This window comes from Mytilus trossulus, chromosome 2 (genome assembly GCF_036588685.1).
Source record: "Mytilus trossulus isolate FHL-02 chromosome 2, PNRI_Mtr1.1.1.hap1, whole genome shotgun sequence".
Taxonomy (NCBI): domain Eukaryota; kingdom Metazoa; phylum Mollusca; class Bivalvia; order Mytilida; family Mytilidae; genus Mytilus; species Mytilus trossulus.
The window spans coordinates 41,454,759-41,480,455 of NC_086374.1; the positions used below are offsets into that span (position 1 = coordinate 41,454,759).

Consider the following 25,697-nt stretch of genomic DNA (forward strand, 5'->3'; position numbering starts at 1 on the left):
TATCTAAACATTTCAGGGCAGATAGATGTTAACCTGATGAACATTTTTACCCAGATGTGTGTTATTTAAATCTCAAAATGTCATTATGTTATTTGGCCTAATAATATCAGAGGTGTGTTATTTCCCTTGACAGCATCAGTTATTTCAATGCCATTACTGGGTATATCAGAGTTGATAGATTTCCTTTTATCTAATTTTTTTAGAAATTATGATCAATCCTGGGTGGTTTTTTTTATGTTAGTGGGAGAAAAATACAACGAAAATTCAGTTGAATGCAAAAGAACAAGTTTAACATGTTTAAATCAAAATGAATGATTTCCCTTGGCTAGTTTTAAGAAAGAATCTTACGAAGGAAAATCTTCATCATCTTCTAGTGGTATAACATCATGATCCCCCTCACATATATCATCACCATTCTGACAAGTATTGACTCCATTTGGGAAATGTTCTTCTGCTCCAACAGAGGTGTCTGCCTGTTTCTTCTTAAAGGACTCTGAAAAAGGCAAACCATTGAAACCAATCAATATATTTTCAATCAGTTTCAGTTAAAAATCAATGTTGCTTGTGAGTACATGTAATAAAAATCTATTTTATGACTGTAATATATATGAAGATAATATTTTACTTCAGGAATATACAGAAAAATATTTCAGGTTGAATATCAAAAAGTAACCAGCATTCAGTGTGAAAATAAATTGTAAGTTATTTTCAGGAAGGAAACTGTAAACACACATGATTTTAATCAAATAAACCTACTGTGATACTGACTTAAATATATGCAATTGTTGTTCTACATTCCAATGTTAGTTTAAAGAGAGATTTACTACTGAATGTGACTTAGGACTTGTGTTTAATAATTTGACAGCAGTTGCATGAATAGATTAAGATACCCATGCCTCGATATTGATCCCTATTCAGTCATTATCAATTGTTTTCAAATTTTTGTTTCTATAAATACCATGGCAAACAATATTAACTGAACTGTACTGCTGTTATGTTGTTACACCAGTTTCCCAGGATATGCAAAGAGTTAAAGGGAAACTTCGCAAAAAAATCAAAAAATGATATTATGTTCATTCTGTATAAAAATGCTCAAATTCATAGATATTAAAGTTTTATTCTGCTAGATAAGAGATCACCATCGATTTTAAATTTAGAGTATCAATTCTCTACGGTCGCCATTTTGTGACCTTCTTCGATATGCACCCAAGATATGTCTAAGGACCAAAACTACAGTAACCCGATGTAGTCGTAATTGTGTGTCGATATCTTGTCAATCGTACGGTTGTTTTATCCGACTAGTTAATTAAGTTGATACGGAAAATGTTCTTATTTTTTTTTTCTGATAACTATGATCGCCGTCATGATCTGTTATTTATAACAATAATGATAATATTGGAATTAGTTTAAAAAAAAGTAAAAATTTCAAATCATAAATAAGTGTTCCGTGAAACTTGAATTGTTTTCGGAAATCTAATTAGTTCATAATTCTTTTATTTAATAAACTTTATTCAAATAAATTAGGATCTTCGCTCCATTGATCACCCGCATGGCTAAATGTATTACTCCCAAAGGTATTGCAGGGGGTGTGAGGTGACACGTCCAGGTATTCAAGCTTGCATCGTTTCACTTCTTAGGGTATTGATCAGTGTACACGGCCGATGACTTAAAACTTTCCATTTTGAACTATTAGGTGTATGATATGCATCTCTATATTGCGTGTCCGAAAGTGATATAATACACTAGTCATTACTAAACTCATACGCTTGTTTATGAATAACATTTCTGGTGTAAAGAAATTTATTTATAAAAATATAAATAATACCTAAAAATAAACAACAGATTTGATGAAATAAAAATCTATATACATATTTTTTCCAAGTGTTAATTTGGAAAAAATGTAATTAATACTCGTTGTCAACAGTGAAGGACAGATCGGACCATACCAGAAATATTGATTTAAAAAAATGTGCGCACTTGTTGACCATTCGTATATACGCCTGCATGGATAATAAGTTACGGAACTATAGCGCAAATTCAAATATATACATGTATACATTGTACATAAGAAAGAAACATACATTTTGTGTAAATTGGGGTAAAAGTTTTGTTAATAGACTCGTCCACGGATGCCAACAGTATGTAATCATCAAATGTCGAAAGACTATTGTATACCAAAAGAAGAAGAAGAAGAAGAGATTTAAATACAGGTCGATATATAACTTTCTTTGGCTCATCGAAGTTATGGACATTTATATATCAATTAGTTTGTTCTCGAATAAAGGAAGAAATTCGTCATCATCACAATTGTTCCGACATGCATGTAATATGTACGCAACTGGACGTACACTAATAATCCCTTAGGGATGTGAATGTTTTCTAGGAAAAGTATAGAGTATCAAAGTTTCAAATAAATTTCAGGATTTATTTTCTTTCTTGATATTTAATGACAGCAATTTAAAGAAAAAACTGCTTGTCCGCTTTAGTGTGAGACGAAGACTATTTTGTTAAGGACATTCCCGATTATGTATAAATTTTGTTGATGTTTTCACACTTGAAAAGCAAATATGTTCGTAAATTTCTATTCCATTCCAAAAAGATAATGATTCTTAAATTTTCTGTCACTTTTTTAAAGCATCTTTTTTCAAATATCTGAAGTATATGTGCGTTGTGAGATTTGAAATATTTTGATGAGAACATTAATTCCTAAATAGGTAATTAAAGATAACTTTGGATGGACTAAATTATATAATTGCAATTGTTAATGATCTGTTTGAAATATTTAAGGCTGCCGATCCTAATCTAAAATAGTACAATTTTTAGTTCATACATTCGTGATTAGAAGGCTATTTTTATTTATGAATTTATACTTCAATTAAAATAATTAAGTATTTTATCGTTACTGAATTGATCAAAAGTCATAATTCATTTAAAAGTGATCTTAGCATGCTTATGCAAAATGTAAAAATATACAACAGCTATCCAGTTATTGTGCGACCTTACCTTACAGGATTAGAATTACATAATGCTAATCTTTTAATTACCTTGAGTTAACCTACGCATTCAACATTCTTTAGGTGTCACAAAACAATACACATTTTATTTCCACCGTAAAAGCAAGTGAAAATGTTTGATGGAATGAAGCAAAAAGGTCACAATACAAACATGTATTTTTAATACACTATTGATCATGTCAATTTCATATGTTTGTTTAAAGTATTTGTAGAAAAAAATCATACAAATGTTCTATTGTATGAATTAATTTTATTATTAAAATTCGTTTTAAAATATCCACACGATCTAATTTTAAAAGTTGCATGGCTATCACTTATTTTTCGTTGGTTAATAGCTACACCAAAAGTCGTCGATGCGCTGTAAATCGCGTTATTAGATGGTTAACGAACAAGACTTAGATGAGATATTTTCACTCCCGGCATGCATCAAAGACTTAAACTACGTCACATAAGTCAGGAAGTTTCAAGAAATAAAAATAATAATTCCCAATTTTCTTCTTTATTAGATTTCATATCAAAATAAAACTTGGTGAATATGTTTTTTATGGTATTATGAACATAATAAGATGAAAAGTGAAAAATCACGAATTATCCCTTTAAGGGCTCATAAAATTAACCTGCAACATTCTGTATGTGCCTCTCTAAAGTCAGGAGCCTGTAACTCAGGGATTGTAATTTGTTGCTGCCTGGCATATATACTGGTATGTATTTTTTTTATTGTTTTGTTAAAAATTTATAGGCCAATGTATTTTTTCCTTTTGAATTGTTTCCCTTTTGTTATTTTACAGCAATTTATAGATCATGAGTAAATGGCATGGGTTTTGTTGGATGATGAACCGGTACTTAGTAACTACATGTATATACATGTACATGATATAGTTGCTGATATGGTTGCATACATATCCACATAATTTGAACTCTTTTCTTTTTTTGTCTTATTGACAATCATACCACAACTCCCTATTTTATATATATACTGTATAAAATAGATTGGATGTTGACTGTTACTATTTTTGGACATTATAATAAAATTATATATATACCTGTACATGGTATTGTTATTTGATTATCATCCTACCTTGTTTCATCATGGAATTTACAGACAGGGAACCAGATGTATCTTCAAAGCTTCCAAATAACTTTGATACTTTAGTTGAATAGACTGTAGCATGATCCGACACTTCCTTGGCTTCTACTGTTTTGTGGGTCTTTAGTCTGGCTGCCAGTCCACGTCTTCTGTGGGATTTAGTTTTTACAGGCGAGTCATCACTGTCACTCTGATTAATTCTTTTCTGTGGAATCACAGAATTATCCTACAAAGATAAACATTTTACAGACAATCTTTTTTTTTGTAAATTTTCACAACTATCCTTTGTGCATAAAGATCATTTCTGTAGTCTGTGGCCTGATAGAACTTACAAAATTAAAATTTAACAGTCTCAAATTTTCCTTGGACTAACAAACGTGATTTTTTTTTACAGAGGGCATTTGACTGTCATTTTTTTATGTGGCATCCCATACATTGGAAATATTCCAACATAATTTTTGGTGTTGTAAGTTTTGACAACATAAACTTATTAATTTTAACTGAAGTTATATGTACCATATGTACCAGTAGCAGTTACATTGTACATGTACATTTTGTACAATACATTTTATATGTAAACAGATCATGTTGTGGTCTTGTCCAATACAGCAACATTTTACACAACAGGGGAGTGTGATACATGTAGCACTGATTGTCCCAGGTCTGTTAAATAAAATCTAGAACTGTTCATGTGGCATTTTTTGTAAGTCTGTTGTATAAAATCTAAGATTGTATTTACATGTATCTACCAATAATTCTTGCATATATATGGTGGCCTTATACATCTTTTTTTTCTCTAAAATGCTTTAATTTAACTTTAAACCTTGAAAGTTTTTCTTTGTTACTGTATTTTTTCTAATCATTATCATGATTATGTGAACTCTGGTTCAATAAACTTGATGTTTATTTCTGTCTCAATTTCTATAGTTTGGTTGAAATTTCAATCCACATTTTTTTGCAGTTTCTTAAGATGGTACAATGTACAAACTTCTCCTTATTTGTCAGTCATTACATGTTCATATACATATATATGTATCTAGTAAGTACTGTCATATTTCGAATTCTAGAAAAATGTCTCGAGACCAAAAAAAAAGAAAGTTTATTGTTGTTCAGGATTGTTCTTTAAATACTACATTTGTAGGCTCTCACTTAATACAGTACCATTCAAGAGGACCAACTCTCCCACACCCTACACCAAGGAAAATGTCGGAGTCACTCCGAAAAACTCCGATAATCCTCCCAAAATGTTGGGAGGAATTTGGGAGTAATCTCTCCCAAAATCAGGTAAATATTTATTGTGATAGCGAGCTCACTCTCTACACTGAGAAATTAATTGCCCTTATCCTACTTTGATCTCTACCGGCACACGACTGATAGGGTAATTGGATTACCTGACAGGTAAAGGTTGAAGTAATAAAGAATTATATTTCCGGTCTACTGTATCATTTTAAGTGTCAAACAGGTGTATAATTTTAAATGTCTTTTATACTAATTAAATTTAATTTGTGGTAATAATAAGTCAAAATATTTTCGTATTTTTTGTTAGCCAATCTAAAAATATCTTTACCTTTATGTACTTGCTTATAAAAAAAAATTTGTAAGGGTTCCGCGGAACCCAGTGTCTCGCCTATTTTTGCTGTAAATTGCAGGCTCAACAACAATGAGGAAAAAAATCAATAAAAATATTCCTCTTGTAACTATTTTATGATTGTAAGAAAATAAGTCCATTTAAAAGTAAATTACATAAAAAACAGAGTAATCTTTTTACAAACTTTACTTCTGGATACAATCTTATGATCATACATAAGCTTCTGTCCAAGTTTGGTACAAACCCAGGATAGTTTAAGAAAGTTATTAAAACTTTAAAAACTTTAACCACAGAGTGAATGTAATGGTTCCCCGCAGAAAAACTAAGTCCATTTAAAAGTAAAATATGGAAAAAATGGATTTATTTATTTACAAAATTTACTTCTGGATACTATCTTATGATCATAAACAAGCTTCTGTCCAAGTTTGGTACAAACCCAGGATAGTTTAAGAAAGTTATTAAAATTCTAAAAACTTTAACCACAGAGTGAATGTTATGTTTCCCTGCAGAAAAATCTAAGTCCATTTATAAGTAAAATTCGGAAAAAATGAAATTTTATTTTTACAAAATTTACTTCTGGATATTATCTTATGATCATAAACAAGCTCCTGTCAAAGATTGGTAGAAATCCAGTATAGTTTAAGAAAGTTATTAAAATTTCAAAAACTTTAACCACAGAGTGAATATTTGTTGACGCCGCTGACGCCGCCGAAATGTAGGATCGCTTAGTCTCGCTTTTTCAACTAAAGTCGAAGGCTTGACAAAAAGGATTATAAAATATAGTGGAATATGTTAAAAACCAAATATTCTACTTCAAAGTTAAAGTCTTTATTTAAAAATTATTTAAAAATTATGTGTCTAAAAGTTTCCTACATATGCAAGTAAAAAGGTAAATTTATTCACCATTCATTAGGCATAATAATTTACAAAATGAAGATACTTAAATTGTGTAAAAATAACCGGAAACTTTCGCTAAATTAATGAGAGCAGTTTAAAGAAAATCATAAAAATAACGTGTCTGAAAGTTTATTATGTTCAACTAAAAAGGGAAATATTATTTACCATTCGTTATGCTTAATAATTACGTCATTTTCGTTTTACGATTTGTTGGCAGTTCTGTAGGATAAAAAGTCATTTCGGTTACATCAGGAATACTTCTACAGCTGCAATAATTCGTTGTTGTTAAATATTTATTTTCTCACAATGAATGGAAATTTGTGTAGTTTGTATAAACAGTGATCATATAAAAGATTTTAAAAACAATTATTTGCCGTGCGAAGACTATTCCACGATACACATCTCAGTTGTCAACAGTTTGGGTTGAACTTGAACTTGACTTACTTAACAATGTTAAATGCTATAAATAGTTAACATCAATTTTATCCTCGTCACGAGTTTTTAAAGGGCGGGAAATAATATCGCGTACCAGTAAACTCAGGTGACCTTTCTAGACGACCGTGGGAAAATTCCATTCAAAGTTTCTAAAGTTGCAGAATGACATTTTTGTGCAATCGTATTGAGGCTCCAGAAGGTCCTTTTACAAATGATTAATAGGAATCTATAATATAATTCTTATCCGAATAAACGAGAACAAATCTTTTACTATATGAATCTTAATGTTTTATCTTTCAAAAAAGAAAGTAGACCTGAACATTAGTTATATGTCCATGGTTAATAATATAAATTCACGGTTGATGATGTATTAATTGAAATTATGATGAAAATTGTCCGGGGTGATTTTAAATTGTTTTCAAATGACAATAATACGATTAAGAACTGCCAATTGTAGGCAGGGGGAAGTTTTGAAAAATAAAATGATGACTGATTTAACTGGAATAAATATTATGATGGGCAATTATGGGGTTTAATAAATTTTATTAATAATTAAAGGATTAGTGACCTATCGGGTAGCATACGCGAATTACTTATCATCACAACTTTTAACATCTTTTGTAAATGTAAATGATTGAGCTTCATAAACTTGTCAAACACATGGAGACCGGTAGAATTATAGTACTTTAATGTGAAAATATTTTTACACTTTCCAAATTAAAATGACGAAATTGATATATATACTTTCGTAAATTTGAAAACCGTTCCGTAAAATACGAAAATGACAAGCGCTATCAATATCACTTGAAATTATTTCCTTTGTTCAACAGAGTTGTCATATTACAGTTTCTGTTCGTAATTTAAATTATTCAAGTCTGTATAAATGTACCGAGGTGGTGAAACATAATATTTTACATTGCTCAGTAAATTAAGTTTACTTGATGATCCGACCGTAAATACAACATGATTTTATTAGCCAGTTGATTTTTAAATAATGAACAGTTAATGCGCCGATATTGCTTATTGAATAAGTTACAAAAGATACTAATTGTGGCAAAATCGTCCTTGTTGAAAGAACACAATGTATGACCTGACTGGACTGTAATAGAAACACAAAATAACAAGTATTTTCTTCATACTTTTTCGTATGAAAGTTTTATTTTAAAGATAATGGCACAAGACAAAAACATATAAGATAATAATTATCTTATTCTAAATGATATTGTCACATCTTTATCTGTCAAAGAAAGGAAAACATTTGCTCAATTTATAATACCGTGATTTTAAAGCACACCTGTGCAACCAAGATCGATTAAATGTTCAAAGGTAAATTATCTGGGTAATCCAATTATGTTGTCACGCGTCGTTAATTTTAAGTACATCCGATGGGCAATAAACCAATTAACAGCCACGCGGTGTTGGGAGAGAATCTTTGGAGGATTTTAGGAGTGAAATCCGCGGTACTCCGTGTGATTCCGAGAAATACGGAAATCGGACAATAAAGATATCGAATCGATATTTTTGGAGGGTACTGTATGTATTTTTGAAGGTAAGTCCTGGGACTAATCATTTTTAACCATGACTAGTCCAGCAGTGAGTAGATAAAATTTATAAATTGATATATGAAATGATTTTAGTCTCCATAACAAAATAGGGTAAGAAAATAACATGATGATGAAATACAAACATTATTTTTTTTTATCATTAATATAAATTGATCCACAATTTTGTGGGTACATGTATATATATATATACCTGTAATAATAAATGGGGATAATACCCATTTATGCATCTTCGCTAGCCAAGGGTTACGATCCACTCTCGCTCTCTTCACCCTTGGCGGATTGAGCCAACATTTGTGATAACAATGTTGCGCCATCTATCGGAAGATAAAAACCACGCCAATTCCGAATACATTAGTCTTGACCAATAGTAGCACTTGAACTCTTCAGCTTGGAGGTAAAAACACGGTAGCGTCTAGATGCTACACACTTGGTAAAGCCGGAAATGAAAGCATACGTCAACATTCATGCATTTGTGCATGAAACATACACAGGAACTTCCATTTGTTGATTAAAAACATTCAAGTTTTCACTTAATATAGTCGTATGTTTAGGGATGTAAAGGCTTGTTGCACAAAAAAACACGTGGCAATTGTTTACAAACACTTTCTACATTTACACGTGATCATGTTACAGGCGCATTTTGATTGGATGCAGCGAGTTTTGACTGCAACCAATAAAAATCCTTACCTTGTGTCTCCGAAATTTTATCTCAATCCGCCAAGGGTGAAGAGAGCGGGAGTGGATCGTAACCCTTGGCTAGCGAAGATGCCATTTATGAGGATTTTCCCCAACCTGTTTTTTATATCAATAGTTCAAGCTTTACAGTACAAAATGTCATGGTAAATATTGCAGATAAATTTCCCAAGTCTATGCAAATAGCTGTGAGGTTGACCATGTGCACACATTTTATGAAGAACACTTCGAAAAGAAAATAAGGTTATACCTCACTTGGTCTATCTCAGTATAGCTCAAATAGTTAATCATACATAATTGAGTATAATATACACCAAAATAATTTATAGATGGTTATTTTCAGTCTGGCCTTTTTTACTTTTTATCAGTGGCAGTGGTGAGGAAACGAAATTAGAACATTCTAACTGTATTTTGACCATACGATTTCAGCAAAATGTGCTCAATTTTTACGGACAAGGAGTGAAAAAAAAACTCTAATAAAATGGCAAAGTTAAACAAACATGTGTTAATACCCTTTCTAAATCTATACAATCCATTTTATATAGTTTGTTATGATTTTGTTGATCACCCGCCGAATTGTCTAAATGCAGAGTCAAGCTGGTAAAATTCCGTCTATGAAATATATCTTAAACCCATTTATAAAATATAAAATAATAAAAGCCAATGGCCCGTAATGTTTAAGGTTTTTTTTTTTACATAAACCTGAGACTATAGTAGTCTCAGTCAGCATAACCTAACACAAAGCTATACTGGTTTACATTTTATACTATTTTGAATTTAAAACTTAATTATGTTTTTAAATAGAAAATGTTATCTTTTAACAATCTGTGTAACTTCAGTTAAGCGAGAGACATATATCATATATTATATGTCTCTGGTTAAGCCGGCAATCCGCTGCGGTGTTATAATGGGAAGACAAAAGACATAACTTAAGGTGAATATACATGTAGAAGAAACTTGTTTCAGTCTGATCAATTTTGCTGTCTAAAGTTTCTCAATCAAAAAAATGTTTTAATAATTATAGCCATTGAACATTGAATATTCAGTAGCTTGCTCAGTATCATTGAAAATAGAAGATGTGGTAGGATTGTCAATGAGACAAGTTCACAACTGTCCACAAAAAAACAAATGATACAAAAAGTCATTTTTGTAATCAAATTATATATCTCTCTATTTACCATAGTTTCAAGATAACAACCAAACTGACACGTGTTGTTGGTATATCATGGGTTGCAATTTTTCCTGATGTTATATTTTTCTCAAGTCAGTCTTCCGAGTCTCATAACTCAGTTTGTAACGGTTTTCAAGATTATATAATAGTGTGCATTTTCAATGATGTCCATGTTAATTTCAAGTGCTATTGACGATGTGACGATGTTGGTTGGCAAATGGCATCAAATGGCATATTGTGAAGCTAGATACCATGAGCGTGACAGTGTTTATCTCACATTCAGTAGTCCAGTCAGTTCCACAGGCCCGGGACTCGATATATTAGGGTTTGTGGCTTCAAACTGCGTGACATGTTAAACACCTCCTCATTCTGCATGTCACGGCCTAGCTGTCCCAGATAAGGAGCCTGTAGTTCAGTGGTTGTCGTTTGTTCTTGACTATCATATTTGTTTTTCATAACTTGTTTTGTTATGAAAGAGGACATCGAGTTTCAATACAAATAGAACAACTAGATTGTCCATAGTACACGGATATGCCCCACTCCCATTATCATCTTTCTATGTTCAGTTGACCGTGAAATTTGGATAAAAGATATAATTTGTCATTTAAATTAGAAAGATCATAACCTAAGGAACATGTGTACAAAGTTTCAAGTTGATTGGACTTCAACTAAATTAAAAACTACCTTGACCAAAAACTTTAACCTGAAACTTGCACTATCATTTTCTATGTTCAGTGGACCGTGAAATTGGGGCCAAAGTCTAATTTGGCAATTAAATTAGAAAGATCATATCATAGGGAACATGTGTACTAAGTTCGAAGTTGATTGGACTTCAAAAACTACCTTTACCAAAAAACTGTAACCTGAACGAACAGGCGAACGAACGAACGAACGAACGAACGAACGGTCGGACGGAAGGAAGGACGGACGGACACACAGACCAGAAAACATAATGCCCCTCTACTATCGTAGGTGGGGCATAAAAAAGACCAACCTATGAGCTGTACAGGATATATGTAAATTAAGTACTTTTCGATATATAATTATTTTAAAAAAAAAAAGGTTTCCACTTTGCTGCATACTAAGTTAAAATAATACATTTTCCGTAAATGTACACCAGATTGAAAAATGTGAGAGTTTGCTATAACAATGTTGTATACTTTAATTCATACATATTCTTAATGTACTACTAGTATCTGACATATTCACTAAAAGCTTAAAGCAAATAATACCCATACACCATTGTAATATACTTCAAATGGATGAATCCCTTAAAAAAAATACCTACAAGGTTGAAAAAGTGAATGAAACCCACGAACAAACTTCTTTTTAACCCTTCCAAAAATCATTTGTGTCTCCACACATTGAAATGAAATCCTGACGGGTTTTTTTTTTGTAGCAAGCGTTCAAATATGAAATAATGTAAAGTACTCATACTCTATTGGCTGTACCTATAGAAGTACTTGTGTTCGTAAACTATTGACTGTGCCTATATATACATGTGTGCCTTATCGTACTCATTAATTAAATTGGTAATTTTATGACCTGTTAACCTTCTTTCCCGATGATTATTTGTTTTGGTCTAAGTTTATCAGACATATATGGTAAGTGAAATCCTCCTTTTGTCAGTTATTGTTTTACATGATATTATATAACTGGCATGTACAACATGACAATGTTCATACCGAAAACATGAGCTGTCTGGTGGAAGCATATACAATCATAAATCGACTCAAAAAATGAAAGAAACATTTGTAAATTTTATGCATACGAAACGCTTTTCTGCATGATTATCCATCATCCGAAACACTCAAAGCCAATTCGTGATTTTTCCAGAGTGTTACAGCACATTTCAGTCAGTATGTAGCTAATGGTAATATCTTTGGTTAGCTTGCTTGTTAGCTGAACCGTGCAGTCATTGTTAGGTAAGGTAAACTTCCCTCCTTTAAAGTGGCTTAGTCCTACAGAGAGATAGATTTTTTATCTGTTGGGCTAGTCTACTATTAAAGGAGGGAAGTTTACCTTACCTAACAATGACTGCACGGTTCAGCTAACAAGCAAGCTAACCAAAGATATTACCATTAGCTACATACTGACTGAAATGTGCTGTAAGTTTTTTTCCTACTTAAGATATCCCATGAAATACACACACTGTGGTTAAAGTATCTAATCAACACCAACCAAACAAGGAATATATTTCAAAAAGCATATAAACAAGGCGTGATCTCTTAAAGATGACCAACTTGGATGTCGTTTTTCGCTGTGTTACATATTTGTTTTTCGTTCATCTTTTTATACATAAATCAGACCGTAAGTTTTCTCGTTTGAATTTCGGGACATTTAATAGATGACTATGCGGTATAGGCTTTGCTCATTGTTGAAGGCCTTATAGTGACCTATATATAGTTGTTGAATTCTGTGTCATTTTGTCTCTTGTGAAAAGTTGTCTCATTGGCATTCACCGCATATCCTTTTTCATATTCAGAGCCCTTGGACAATTTTTTGAATCCAGATGCAAAAGAAGGAAAAAACTTTGTTTACCAACTAGTTGAACAACTATATAATCACTTCAATGAAATTGCGAAGGCCATTTCTAAAAACCTTAAACTTTTTCATAGGACAAACGTCAATCTATCGTGTTATATTTTTTTTTTATTAAGAAACCAATATCTAAAACCTGATCAAAATCCCATAGTGGAGTAAAAATGTCAAAATAACATGTTTAAACTGCGAGTACTCTCAGATCTGTCCTTTGGTCGGGATGTATAAGTACCCGGCTACGTCGACTTGTATTTTTGTCCTGATGAGTTCAGCCTTTTTCAACTGATTTTTATAGTTCGTTCTTATGTTATACTGTTATTCCACTGTCCCAGGTTAGGGGGAGAGTTGGGATCCCACTAAAATTTTTAACCCCGCCACATTATTTATGTGTGCCTGTCCCAAGTCAGGAGCCTGTAATTTAGTGGTTGCCGTTTGTTTATATGTTACATATTTGTGTTCCTTTCATTTTTTTTTATATAAATAAGGCTGTTAGTTTTCTCGTTTGAATTGTTTTACATTGTCATATCGGGGACTTTTATAGCTGACTATGCGGTACGGGCTTTGCTTCAGTATTGTTGAATGCCGTACGGTGACCAATATAGTTGTTTATGTCTGTGTCATTTTGGTCTCTTGTGAACAGTTGTCCTATTGGCAATCATACCACATCTTCTTTTTTATATTAAAGATGTGTGCGTTTCGAACAAAAGACTTTCAATGTCTAATAACAGTCTCTCTTCATAAAAACTTACAAAAGTTCTAGCCAAAATGGCATATAAATGTAAACCTAGTTTTATACAGAAATTGTAACTAGTTCAGATAGGCTTAGGTTTACGATATGCTGTTATTGTCCATATTGTTTAGTTGGCAACCAAACAGACTCGTTCATTTTATTAATGTATCATACTGTTCGTTTGTTTTCTTCTTCCGAAATCCGATGCATTAGGGAAGAATCATTTAAAGATGTGTAGTAGACATATGAAGTTGAAAATCTCATCTTTTATAGATATACATGTACATTTAACAAAATTTCCTGTATATAGAGATGGTTTCACATTTGTATATCTTATTGAAATAGGAGGTCAAGATTTTTTTATTAGCACATTTTTTTATATATTTTAGAACAATGATCAAAGTTTGCGCAGTACTATTAACTATCTTAACACTGGTTCTTAGTAGGCCAGACTTCCGAGATAAAATACCAAGTGGGTATCGTGTTCCTAATCCGTGTAGAATACCTGCAACATGGAACCCAGTGGGCCATTATAATCCAGAACATTTCACGTCAATTAAAAATCCATTTGGTCTTGTAAGTATTGAAAATTAATCATTATAACCGAATTAATTATCATGAAAACAAGGATGTTTAACTTATACCATGGATGTAATATTACTTCCATGCTTATACCAAAAGTCTTCATTAATTCTGATTTTCAGATCTTAGATGAACAAGCTTTTAATATGATCTCATCATTGAATAACAATGTGCATAACTGGACTTCCAATCTTATTGTGAACGAATCTAATCAATCATCAATCATATTAATACTTTTAAACAAATTTCGTTTTCGAATTCAAAGGTTTTTTTCAATACTGAGGTCATTATTTTATTTATTTCAAAATGTATTTGGGATAACAAATTCATCAGAATCAATTAAAAAGAAAAATTCTACGAACTTGACATATTGTAAAGACACTTGACTATTATTTTGACTATCACATTTTTGTTTCAAACTCATTCACGTACGTCTATATATAAAAAAATCTGTTGATAATTTTATACCATCTGAGACACAATTTGACGAATTCAAAACAATTTTATTATAATGTGAATAGTGAATACTTTGTGAACCAACGCTGGTTCTTTCATTATACTAATGAAGCTGTGAATTTAAACAACATATTTCCAATATTCAGAGAATACGACAGAAGAAGCTGCCTTATTGCATTGTATTCACAGATACAGATTGAAATGTTTTATTATGTTATTATAGGATTTCAGAGAAAATGATTTCAAGTGGAATGCTACTTTATGTAAGAAAGATTCCGACAGAGATGGGATGACGAACGGAGACGAGCTGGGAGACCCAGACTGTAAATGGCGTCCAGGTCAACAAACATACAATCCAGTAGGACATCCTGGTAAATAGTTAAACCTTTATATTTGTATAGGTAACATCTGTAAAATCTCACGTTTACGACAAAGATTCTACTTTAAATGTATGTTTAAAAATATCACATGTTTAACCAACATCATTTCTATTTAAGTCGGTTCTTAGCAACTTTGTTCGATGAACATGTTTTTTTTTACAACTTTTAAACACTTGATATTGGTTAATGTTAAATACAATTTAGATTACAATGCCTATGAACTAAGATATTAAGACAATACAGCAAGTCACCAAAGTCAAATCGATCATCTTTCATTACAGAGATTACATTTTTCGTACACATAGAGTTGAAAATGATCCCTGGAACCGGTTCTAGTGGATTCTTGTTAATGTAGATTGACCCTTAGACTTAAAAAAATAACAAATGTCGATTTTTTTTCTAATATTACGATAACTATTTTTAAGATTGGAAGAAAAGTTTGAATGTGTATCGCAGCACCAATTTCAATATTAATAATACTTTAATTTGAATAAGATTGTTTTACAATTTAAGTAATGCTGATATGATAATGTGACGTATTTTCTCCTATTCATCTTAGGTATTTGTGAACCGATTGGAGATCCGTCTTGTTTGTATCAACGTTTCAAGTGTGACTGTATGGAAAATTGTGATGGTTTATACGGAGATATAACTTATCCAGATCACAACTAACATTATTAGATAAACGTAGATGAAAAATAAAACAATAAAATATAGTTCTCTTAGATTGCTACTTTGTGTCTTGTCTTTCTGTTACCGTTCTTTTATGTCTAATAATTATATCTGCTTTTTTGGCATAAGCTGGTTTCCTCATTTCAAATGCGATCACATTTGTCTTCCCGTGACCATTTATAATAGCTTACAGGAAGGCATGGTGTTTGCTCAGTGTTGAAGGTCGTAGGGTGACCGACCTATATAGTTGTTTACATCCTCTCCCTTTTTTGGTATCTGTTATCATACTACATCTTCTAATTAGAATATGTTTTATTAAGTTCAGCAATAAAATCGGATGCATAATAGTAAACGAATACGTCCACAAGACACATATTTTTCCTGATGTCATAAAATTCTTTGGGTAGTAAACTAGTAAACTTGCTCTAAAAATATCATTAGATATCTCTAGGAAAATATCCCCATTTACAGCATAGATTAATGCATATTTACTCAGATTTGTAAGACATATATATATAAATAAACAAGAAGTAAAAGAAACATACCCAATTGTGCGCTTTATTGGAGGCATATGAAAAATACATGTAACTATAATCGTCAATCATTTGTTAATCGTCATCTTTGTTCAAATCAAAAATATCTCTGATAGAAACAAGAATGTGTCCATAGTACACGGATGCCCCACTCGCACTATCATTGTCTATGTTCAGTGGACCGTGAAATTGGGGTCAAAACTTTAATTTGGAATTAAAATTAGAAAAATTATATCATAGGGAACATGTGTACTAAGTTTCAAGTTGATGTAACTTTAACTTCATCAAAAACTACCTTGACCAAAAACTTTAACCTGAACGTCACACTATCATTTTCTATGTTCAGTGGACCATGATTTTGGGGTCAAAACTATAATTTGGCATTAAAATTAGAAATATCATATCATGGGGAACATGTGTACTAAGTTTCAAGTTGATGTAACTTTAACTTCATCAAAAACTACCTTGACCAAAAACTTTAACCTGAACGTCACACTATCATTTTCTATGTTCAGTGGACCATGATTTTGGGGTCAAAACTATAATTTGGCATTAAAATTAGAAAAATTATATCATAGGGAACATGTGTACTAAGTTTCAAGTTGATGTAACTTTAACTTCATCAAAAACTACCTTGACCAAAAACTTTAACCTGAACGTCACACTATCATTTTCTATGTTCAGTGGACCGTGAAATTGGGGTCAAAACTTTAATTTGGAATTAAAATTAGAAAAATTATATCATAGGGAACATGTGTACTAAGTTTCAAGTTGATGTAACTTTAACTTCATCAAAAACTACCTTGACCAAAAACTTTAACCTGAACGTCACACTATCATTTTCTATGTTCAGTGGACCATGATTTTGGGGTCAAAACTATAATTTGGTATTAAAATTAGAAATATCATATCATGGGGAACATGTGTACTAAGTTTCAAGGTGATTGGACTTCAACTTCTTCAAAAACTACCTTGACCAAAAACTTTAACCTGAAGCGAACGGACGCACAGACGGACGCACAGATGGACGAACGAACGAACGAACGGAGGCACAGACCAGAAAACATAATGCCCCTCTACTATCGTAGGTGGGGCATAAAAAGTACATGTTACTGTTAAGGTTGAATTACGTTGAAGTATACAGTATACATGGAGATGTATCAGTGAACCAACCTTACTACTCACAAAAAGCAAATATTTTGAAATATTGTATCCTATGTTATAAACCACGCAATTGATCGTAATTTTCCATTGATAATATAATAAAAAAAACATACATGAAGAGTAATCAGGATGCCAAACTAATGTTTAAAGTAAATACGAACTGTGCGCCTCTCCTTGTCGACTTCTTCTTAGTTTTATATGAGTCGTAGTTCCTTCAGACACTTGTCATAAACAAGAAGGTAAAAAAAACTTTCATTTAATTTTACACTCAGATATATTAATGATGTTCTTTCTATTAACAATCCAAATTATCAGATTGGGTTCCTTTAACATATTATTCAGAATTAGAAATTGAAGAAACAACAGACGCAGCTTCCTCCGTCTCATCTTTAGACTTGTACATCGAATTTGACATAAGCGGTCATCTAAGTACCGAAATCGATGACCAACGAGCCGACTTTTATTTTGAAATTATCAATTTCCCCCACCTAGGTATTTACACCTCCCAACTCATTCAAGAGCTTGCAGTTGTTACTTAGACTTTATAAAACTTCACCAGTGTCTCAGTTAAAAGTTGATGAAACAAGATTATGTCAAACAATGTCTCGTCCTTTTTTCTAAAAAGTTCATTGGAAGATACCAGACCTTGGTGATAAATATTCCGTATCAACTCCAAAAATAATACACGATGGGCTTGGAGTATAGATTCTAGGCTCTAAATTTGTTTATCATCTAATTATAGTGTTCTTTTATTTGTCGGTGTTAATTATTACTTTTACTGTTTAACCTTTTTTTAACACCAACCCACCATTTTTTCTTACAATTTCCTGTAACAAGTCAGACATATGATATTTATTGTTAAATATTTCGCATTTTTGTATGTTTTTTTTTTTTTTTTTTTTTTTTTTTTTTTTTTTGTTTGGTTGCACGTTAGTGTTTCTGTTCTTCCTTTGTTTTTTTCTTATAATTGATGTGTTTTCCTCGGTTTTAGTTTGTAACCTGGATTTCTTTTCTCTCAATCGATTTACAACTTTTGAACAGCGGTATACTACTGTTGCAATTATTTTGGCAATATCCATTTGACGTGGCTCGGTACATCCCGTCATTGTGTTATTATGCTATGATAATTTTTGTATTTTTGACTTGCATTTTTGCTAATCTGCTTTCTCTATATGCCTTTATGTTTTTCTTTGTTGACATATTTGTTTGTTTTTGAGATTTTTACACAATGTTGACTGCTGTGCCCTTACTTTTGACATTTTTACCTATTATGTCTGTTTGTTTTGTTCACACATTGTTGTCAATATAATAGAATGGTAGGCTACTGTCATGCATTTGTACAAGTGAGAGGTTTAGCTAGCTATAAAACGAGTTTTTATTCACCATTTTTTACATAACTTGAAAAATTCCTGTATCAAATCAGGAATATGACAGTTGTTATCCATTCGTTTGATTGTTTGAGCTTTTAATTTTGCCATTTGAATAGGAAATTTCCATTTTAAATTATCATCGTATTGTTTGTTTGTTTGTTATTTTACTCTTTGATACCAATAAAAAAAACATTCAAACGCGTAGGGATTTCACAGCACTTGCCAATTAACTCAGAAAGAAATTTTAACAAGGACATTTTAAAAACTTGAATAATCCAAGCTTACTTTGAAAATAATACTTTGAAGACTTTTCTAATTTCTCATTTTCTGAACAATCATATCAGTCTTAAATTTTGTTTGTGTGTAAAGGTATTATATAGAATAACGAATGATGCTCAACAGACTCATAATATGTGATCACTGCTAGAAAGCTGTCTCTTACAAGTGAAAGGTGTAACTAGCTTTAAAACCATGTTTATATCTATACCATTGTATCCGTAATGGTTTTTCCTGAAAAATAAACTTGTCAATTAATGGAAGCATATATTATGTAACTAAGTAGAACTATATCACTGGAGCATTTCAATGTTCTATATATACATCTTTTCAGATAGGACAAGTTAGCCATGCTTATCTCATAGATCTAACATAATCGAGATCAAACAGGTTCGGTATTTATAACGTATAGGCTATTAAGGTCAAGTTTATTTTTCAGAACAATACAAACCACTGAGACAATGATAAAAACATGGTTTCTACATAGAAAAAACAATATTTTTATATTTAGTACACACAAACTGTTTTTGTGGAATTTTTCTTATTTCTACTTTTCATTTCACTTTCGACTATTTCTGACGCGCATTGCAGTTTGGATTGGATATTAATACGACCTACGATGTGTGGTCATGTTATTTTGCTCATAAGAAGGGGCTGTATATATGGCTTTAAAGTGTGATGTTAAAAGATCAATTTGCCTTGCGTTCTTGGTTTTCAATTACACTTCTTCCAGGCGTCCTAACAGGTTTCATCAATTCTCGATCGATCATTATAAAATTCAATTGCGAATGGCAGTATTTATGAGAAGTATTTATATAGTCAGAACTTTGAACGAAGGAACCATTTTTGACTCAATTGATGATGATGGAAGTTATTTAACGACATTGACTGGTTATAACTCAATTAGTTAACACCTTTATCCCTTTTCCAATGAAAGATTTAAGAAATTTCTCCAATTATGATTTTTTTTAGCTGTTTTATGTCATTGTATAACATTGTAAAAAAGGTAGGATGAGAAATGTTATTCTTTACGAGAAAAAATATTTGCCGCTCAAGATGCTAAAGGAGGGGCGAAAAATACCAGAACCAGAGGGACATTCAAACTCATATATCGAAAAAAAAACCTAACAACGCAATTGCTAAATCAGAAAAAAGCAGACAAATAAAAGAACACAAGGCACAACATACTAAGCACTAAGCAACACTAACCCCACCAAAAATTGGGGTGATCTCATGTGCTCTGGAAGGGTAAGCAGCTGTTGCATGTCATGCTCCACATGTGACACCCGTCATCGTGCTTATGTTTATACAAACCCGGTAAACAGTATAATTTGGTAGGTCACATTCGTGAATAGAAAACGGGATTGTAGTTTGACGTAAGGAAAGAGGGACGAAAGATACCAGAGGAACAGTCGACAATAAACTGACATGGCTAAAAATGAAAAGGACAAACAGTCAAGCAATAGTACACATAACACAACATAGAAAACTAAAGAATAAACAACACAGACCCCACCAAAAACAAGGTGTGATTTCAGGTGCTCCGGAAGGGTAAGCAGATCCTGTTCCACATGTGGCACCGTCGTGTTCCTTGTGAGATAAAAAATCCGGTAAATAGTATAATTAGGTAGGTCACATTTATGAAAGGGAAGGGGACTGTAGTTACGACGTAAGTAACATATCCGAAATCGTTTGTAAAAGGGTTATTCCATAACGGTCATCCAACTCGTGATGGCGTCAGTAAAATTTGCGAAGAGATAATTTCAACTTGCCATTTGGAACTCTTGATTTAATAGCTTTCTTGTGAGCAACAACCCTCTATCAAGAATACCATGATAGGAAATGCGAACACGTGAATATCGTATCATTTGGGAGATATATACACCGTATGCATATGCAGGTGCTGCTGGAATGTTGAATATTTAGAATGGAAAGTTTACAATCGGGAAGCTGAAATCATCTCTTTTGTCGTAAAGTTTTGTTTTCAATCGACCCTCATTGTCAATTTCTAGATGTCAGTCAAAATATGAAACCAATTTAACTGTATCTGTTGTATCCTTCATTTCTAGTTTAATGGGATAGATGCATTGGACATAGTCACCAAATTTTGAATTATTTAGTGAAAGAACATCATCTATATAGCGGATAGTGGAGTTAAAGGAGATTGCTTACTTCTTATCTTTTTTCCTAAGAAGTTCCTAGATATAGGAAGATGTGGTGTGAGTGCCAATGAGACAACTCTCCATCCAAATAACAATTTAAAAAGTAAACCATTATAGGTTAAAGTACGGCCTTCAACACGGAGCCTTGGCTCACACCGAACACCAAACTATAAAGGGCCCCAAAATTACTAGTGTAAAACCATTCAAACGGGAAAACCAACGGTCTAATGTATGAATGTCAGCCTCGAAATAATAAATACTAATAAACAAGTCGGCAAGAAGGGGGCACAATTCGTTCCCATTGGAATGCCGATAGTCTGTTGAAAAACACGTCCTCCGAACGTAACAAATATGTTGTCAATCAAGAAATCAAGCATCTTGACAATGTCAGTTTCAGGGAATTTTTTGTTTGAATTAGAGTGATCCTTTACAAAGTAGAATTTATCCCTTCCTAAGACAAGATACTTGTATCTTCGTTGGCCATTCTGTTTTATGAATAACTCTTTCAATTTGTCTTTTAGTTTGGAATGTGGAATGCTTGCATTAAGTGTAGAAAAGTCAAATGTTATAATACTATTACTAGATAAAAGAGAGTTAGATTGTATGTACTCTAAAAGATCTTTAAAATGTTTAAGTGTCCACGTCTGATTCACACCACCTCTAGAAGAGGCAGTTTCACAATAACTTTGAAGCCCGTCTTTCATTGCTGATACAATAGATGTTATTAATTTACAAAGAGCTTTCGTGGAGCACTTGGAAGACTCAGCAATATACCGTTGTTTGTAAGGACATTTGTGTAGTTTAGGTATCCAATTCGGTGATGGAAGATTCAGTTCATCATCTTTGGTTGAAATTCCAAAGGAACATAGAACAGACCTATGATTATCCAGGCTTCCCTCTTTGGTAAGTGTCGTGAGGGTATATGTTGGATTTCCAAGTGAATTGTCAACACCTGATTCGTTTATCAAGCAGTTAATGTAATGAGTTTTACACACAAAAACGATGTTGTTTGGGGAACAACAACATATTTGTCGTGAAGGTAGGATAAGTGTTTTGCAACATTGGAGTCTTTAAAGATTGACGAACCATGGACATTGATAGACTCGTTCAGTTTCTTAATTCTGACCATCGAACATATCCGATATTATCTGTGAAACAGACATTTCTAAAAGTCAACCAACCTGTGATGGCGTTCGTAAAATTTCAACTTCACCATCTGAAATTCTTGGTTTAATAGCGTCCTTGTGAGCAGCAATCCTCTATCAAGGAAATCATGATATGAAATACAAGCCCTAGAGTATTGTATCAATTGTGAGACATATACTCTGTATGCCAGCGCTGCTGAAATGTTGCTTCATAGAAATGAAAAGTTTCCAATTTGTATACTGAAATCATCTCTTTTGTCGTAAAGTTTTGTTTTCAAACGACCCTTTAACGTAAGTTATTAGATATAAGTCTAGATGTGACGCAGGCTTAACTGTGTCTCTTGTATCCTTAGTCTCTCATTCGACGGGATAGATGCGTTCAACATAGTGACCAATTTTAAATTAATTAGTGAGAGAACATCATCTATATAGCGGAAATTGAAGTTAAAGGATATTGCTTACTTCTGTTCTTTCTTCCTAAAAAGTTCCTGTACGAATTCAGTCTCATAAGAATAAAGGAACAAGTTGGACAGTAGAAGGTTACAATTTATTCCCATTGAAATGCCAATAGTTTTTTTAATCGGAATAATCTTTTACAAAGTTGGATAATTTATCCTTCCCTAAAACATGATACTTTCATCTACGTTTGCCATTAATTTTTTATGAAACAAAGCAATAGCAACTCTTTCAATTTGTCTTAAAGTTTGGTATGTGGAATACTTGTGTAAAGTGTAGAAAAGTCAAAATTTAATGTTTAAAAAACACTTGCAAGATGAAATAACGACTTTCAAACATCTTGTCCGTTATTCTGTAACCCCATGTAAGAGTTAACAGAATTAAAACAAGAAAAAGCAGAAAAAAAATGATGAATAGCTAAAAAAATAAAATAAAAAAGGTATAAATAAAATACTAATAGAAACATTTACAGAATAAAGACTTCAACTCATTACAGAAAAGTTATAGTCTGTTTTCGTATATTATAGTTTATTTCCCCCCATTCTGTACTAATACAGTAGGTTAACTTCTGTAACATGTAAATTGAGGTCTTATCTCTTAAATCAATTGTGGCACGATTAGTCACCCTATAATTACGTCAATGATCCAATCATATACTCATAAGGTATTACAATAGTAGAAATCTGATCATATTTGAACCGAAAAGTTAACAGAACAAGGTAAGCATAATTATTTGTTAAAATACCACTTCGTATATGCATACTTTTGACAATTTCACCCATCTATGAACATGTTTAACAATTCTAAATCAATTATTTTTTTTTAAATGTGTAGGCTCAAGGAGCCTGATTTGCTCATTGGATAAACTTATACCAGTATCATTTTGATAGTTTAAACGACTTAACGAGGAATTACTCCTGTTGTATTTTTGCCATCTTAGATGCATCATGTTTTTCGTGATTATTTCCGGGAGAAAAGAAAATAAAATAATTGGCTAACCTTAATTCCCATCAATCCAAATAATTATTCTTTTTAAATGTATATATACTATATATTATAGAGCAATGGATGTCAGATATGTGTTCATCAAACATACGCCTTAAATAAGACATTTCTTATCTGTTTGCACCTTAAAACAATGTGATTTCAGAAGCTTGTTGAATAGAATATATTGTCATAGGCGCTATACAAATCTTTGTTGTTTGTTATTTTAGATTTTGATGATGATTAAATTTGCCACTCTGCTATTAGTCATCTCACCAATGGTACTTAGTAGGCCAAATTTTCGGGATTTAATACCAAATGGTTATCACGTACCTAACCCATGTAGGATTCCTGCAACCTGGAACCCAGTTGGGCATTATAATCCAGAACATTATACAAACCTGAAAAATCCATTTGGTGTTGTGAGTATTTTGAATTAAATTAGAGTCCTATAATTTAGTCGGTTAACTTTGTGTGTGCGATTCTCTGTAATGAGTATTGTTGCGTGTCTATGTGCTGTTTCTCTGTAGTGTTCTCGTTCTAGCGATAATTTTTAACATTGTCATGTGAGCGGGAGGTTCATCAAGCCATTAAATCAGATTTAACCCGCCATTTGTTCTTAAAAAATGTCCTGTACCGAGTCAACAATATGGCAGTTGTTATCAAATAGTTCGTTTCTATGTTGATTAACATCTTAAAGTTGATGTGTTTTCCTCGGTTATAGTTTGTAGCCCGGATTTGTTTTCTCTTAATATATTTATGACTTTTGAACAGCGATATACTACTGTTGCCTTTATCTATCTATCAATTGAACATAGGGGTCAAGTTTTTGTTACTTTCCATTACAGCTGAGTGATTTTTGCCATTTTGCCCTTGCAGTATCTTTATAATTTCTAAGTCGAAAAAAAATCTTATTTATATATAGGATATTAAAAATGTATAAAAAAAAGTAATAGAACTGTTTAATAAAAATGCAGTTTATCGACAGCAAAAATGGTTAGTCTTTATTTCTATTCTAATAATATCAATTTAATTATCAATTTTTGGTTTAAATAGTTGATATATAACTCCCATTTCACTGTAAGTATTGTTATAAAACGCACACAAATTTAACATTCAAATTGAAAATAAAATGAAATTTGAGCAATTCATAGTTCATCCTAATGGTGATATGTTTTTTTATTTTGTAAGTTTCATTACTGCCATATACTTTAAGACTGAATACATCCTTTATTAAGGTTTCACTTGAAAGTATCATCACAAACGAAACCGTTTCAGCAGCTGGTACTTTTTGTTGCTACTAGATATTGAATTAAAAAACCTCAACATTGCTGAAGGCCGTACGGTGACCTATAGCTGTTAATGTCTGTTTCATGTTGGTCTCTTGTGGACAGTTGTCTCATTGACAATCATACCACATCTTCTTTTTTTATATATACAACTAGGATTGTTAGATACAGCATCATTCGCCAATTAATTTATAAATAATATTCATATTGATTGTAAATGTATACAGATAACTTATTTCATTCACAAAACCATAGGATTTCAGAGCAAATGGTTTTAAATGGAATGCTACAATATGTAAAAAAGATTCTGACGGAGATGGGATGACGAATGGAGAGGAACTCGGAGATTCCAACTGTTCATGGCATACAGGACAAAAAACATTCAATCCGATTGGACATCCAGGTAACATTTATGTTATATATATTGCAAAATATGACGAAAAAAGTGACAACTCATTTCAATACACGGTTAGTAGTGGTGTTACGTTTCAAAATTACATCAACACG

The 25,697-nt window shown here is 32.1% G+C and overlaps 2 protein-coding genes and 1 long non-coding RNA gene across 5 annotated transcripts in view; 2 read left to right on the forward strand and 1 right to left on the reverse strand.

Moving 5' to 3' along the window:
- The window catches only part of LOC134707263 (NFATC2-interacting protein-like), a 23,329-nt gene extending 13,435 nt beyond the window's left edge, over positions 1-9,894 (reverse strand). The window contains exons 1-3 of the mRNA XM_063566881.1: positions 9,792-9,894; positions 4,093-4,327; positions 349-493 (exon numbers count right to left, since the gene is read on the reverse strand). Coding sequence (XP_063422951.1) covers positions 349-493; positions 4,093-4,327; positions 9,792-9,815 — 404 coding nt within the window. The 5' untranslated portion in view covers positions 9,816-9,894. The remainder of the gene's footprint in view (positions 1-348; positions 494-4,092; positions 4,328-9,791) is intronic.
- On the forward strand, positions 7,561-15,866 carry LOC134707264 (temptin-like). 3 transcript variants are annotated; one of them, XM_063566882.1, is made up of 4 exons: positions 7,561-8,570; positions 14,111-14,297; positions 14,983-15,130; positions 15,699-15,866. In XM_063566882.1, the coding sequence occupies exons 2-4, from the start codon at positions 14,115-14,117 to the stop codon at positions 15,809-15,811; spliced, it is 444 nt and encodes a 147-aa protein (XP_063422952.1). In that variant the 5' UTR covers positions 7,561-8,570; positions 14,111-14,114; the 3' UTR covers positions 15,812-15,866. The 3 variants fall into 3 exon arrangements, with proteins under 3 accessions (XP_063422952.1, XP_063422955.1, XP_063422954.1); XM_063566885.1 differs by lacking the exon at positions 7,561-8,570 and adding an exon at positions 10,113-10,213; XM_063566884.1 differs by lacking the exon at positions 7,561-8,570 and adding an exon at positions 11,990-12,054.
- Positions 15,867-23,513: 7,647 nt separating this feature from the next.
- LOC134705136 (uncharacterized) lies at positions 23,514-25,594 on the forward strand. Its single transcript, XR_010105490.1, has 3 exons — positions 23,514-23,636; positions 24,132-24,323; positions 25,446-25,594. It is a non-coding gene; the product is annotated as an uncharacterized LOC134705136 (long non-coding RNA).
- Positions 25,595-25,697: the final 103 nt, after the last annotated feature.

Excerpts from the sequence above, each read along its gene's own strand:
- LOC134707264 (XM_063566882.1), top strand. The coding sequence starts at position 14,115 with ATGATCAAAGTTTGCGCAGTACTATTAACTATCTTAACACTGGTTCTT. Across the intron at positions 14,298-14,982 it reads TTAAAAATCCATTTGGTCTT|GATTTCAGAGAAAATGATTT; the intron begins GTAAGTATTGAA and ends ATGTTATTATAG. Across the intron at positions 15,131-15,698 it reads CAATCCAGTAGGACATCCTG|GTATTTGTGAACCGATTGGA; the intron begins GTAAATAGTTAA and ends TATTCATCTTAG.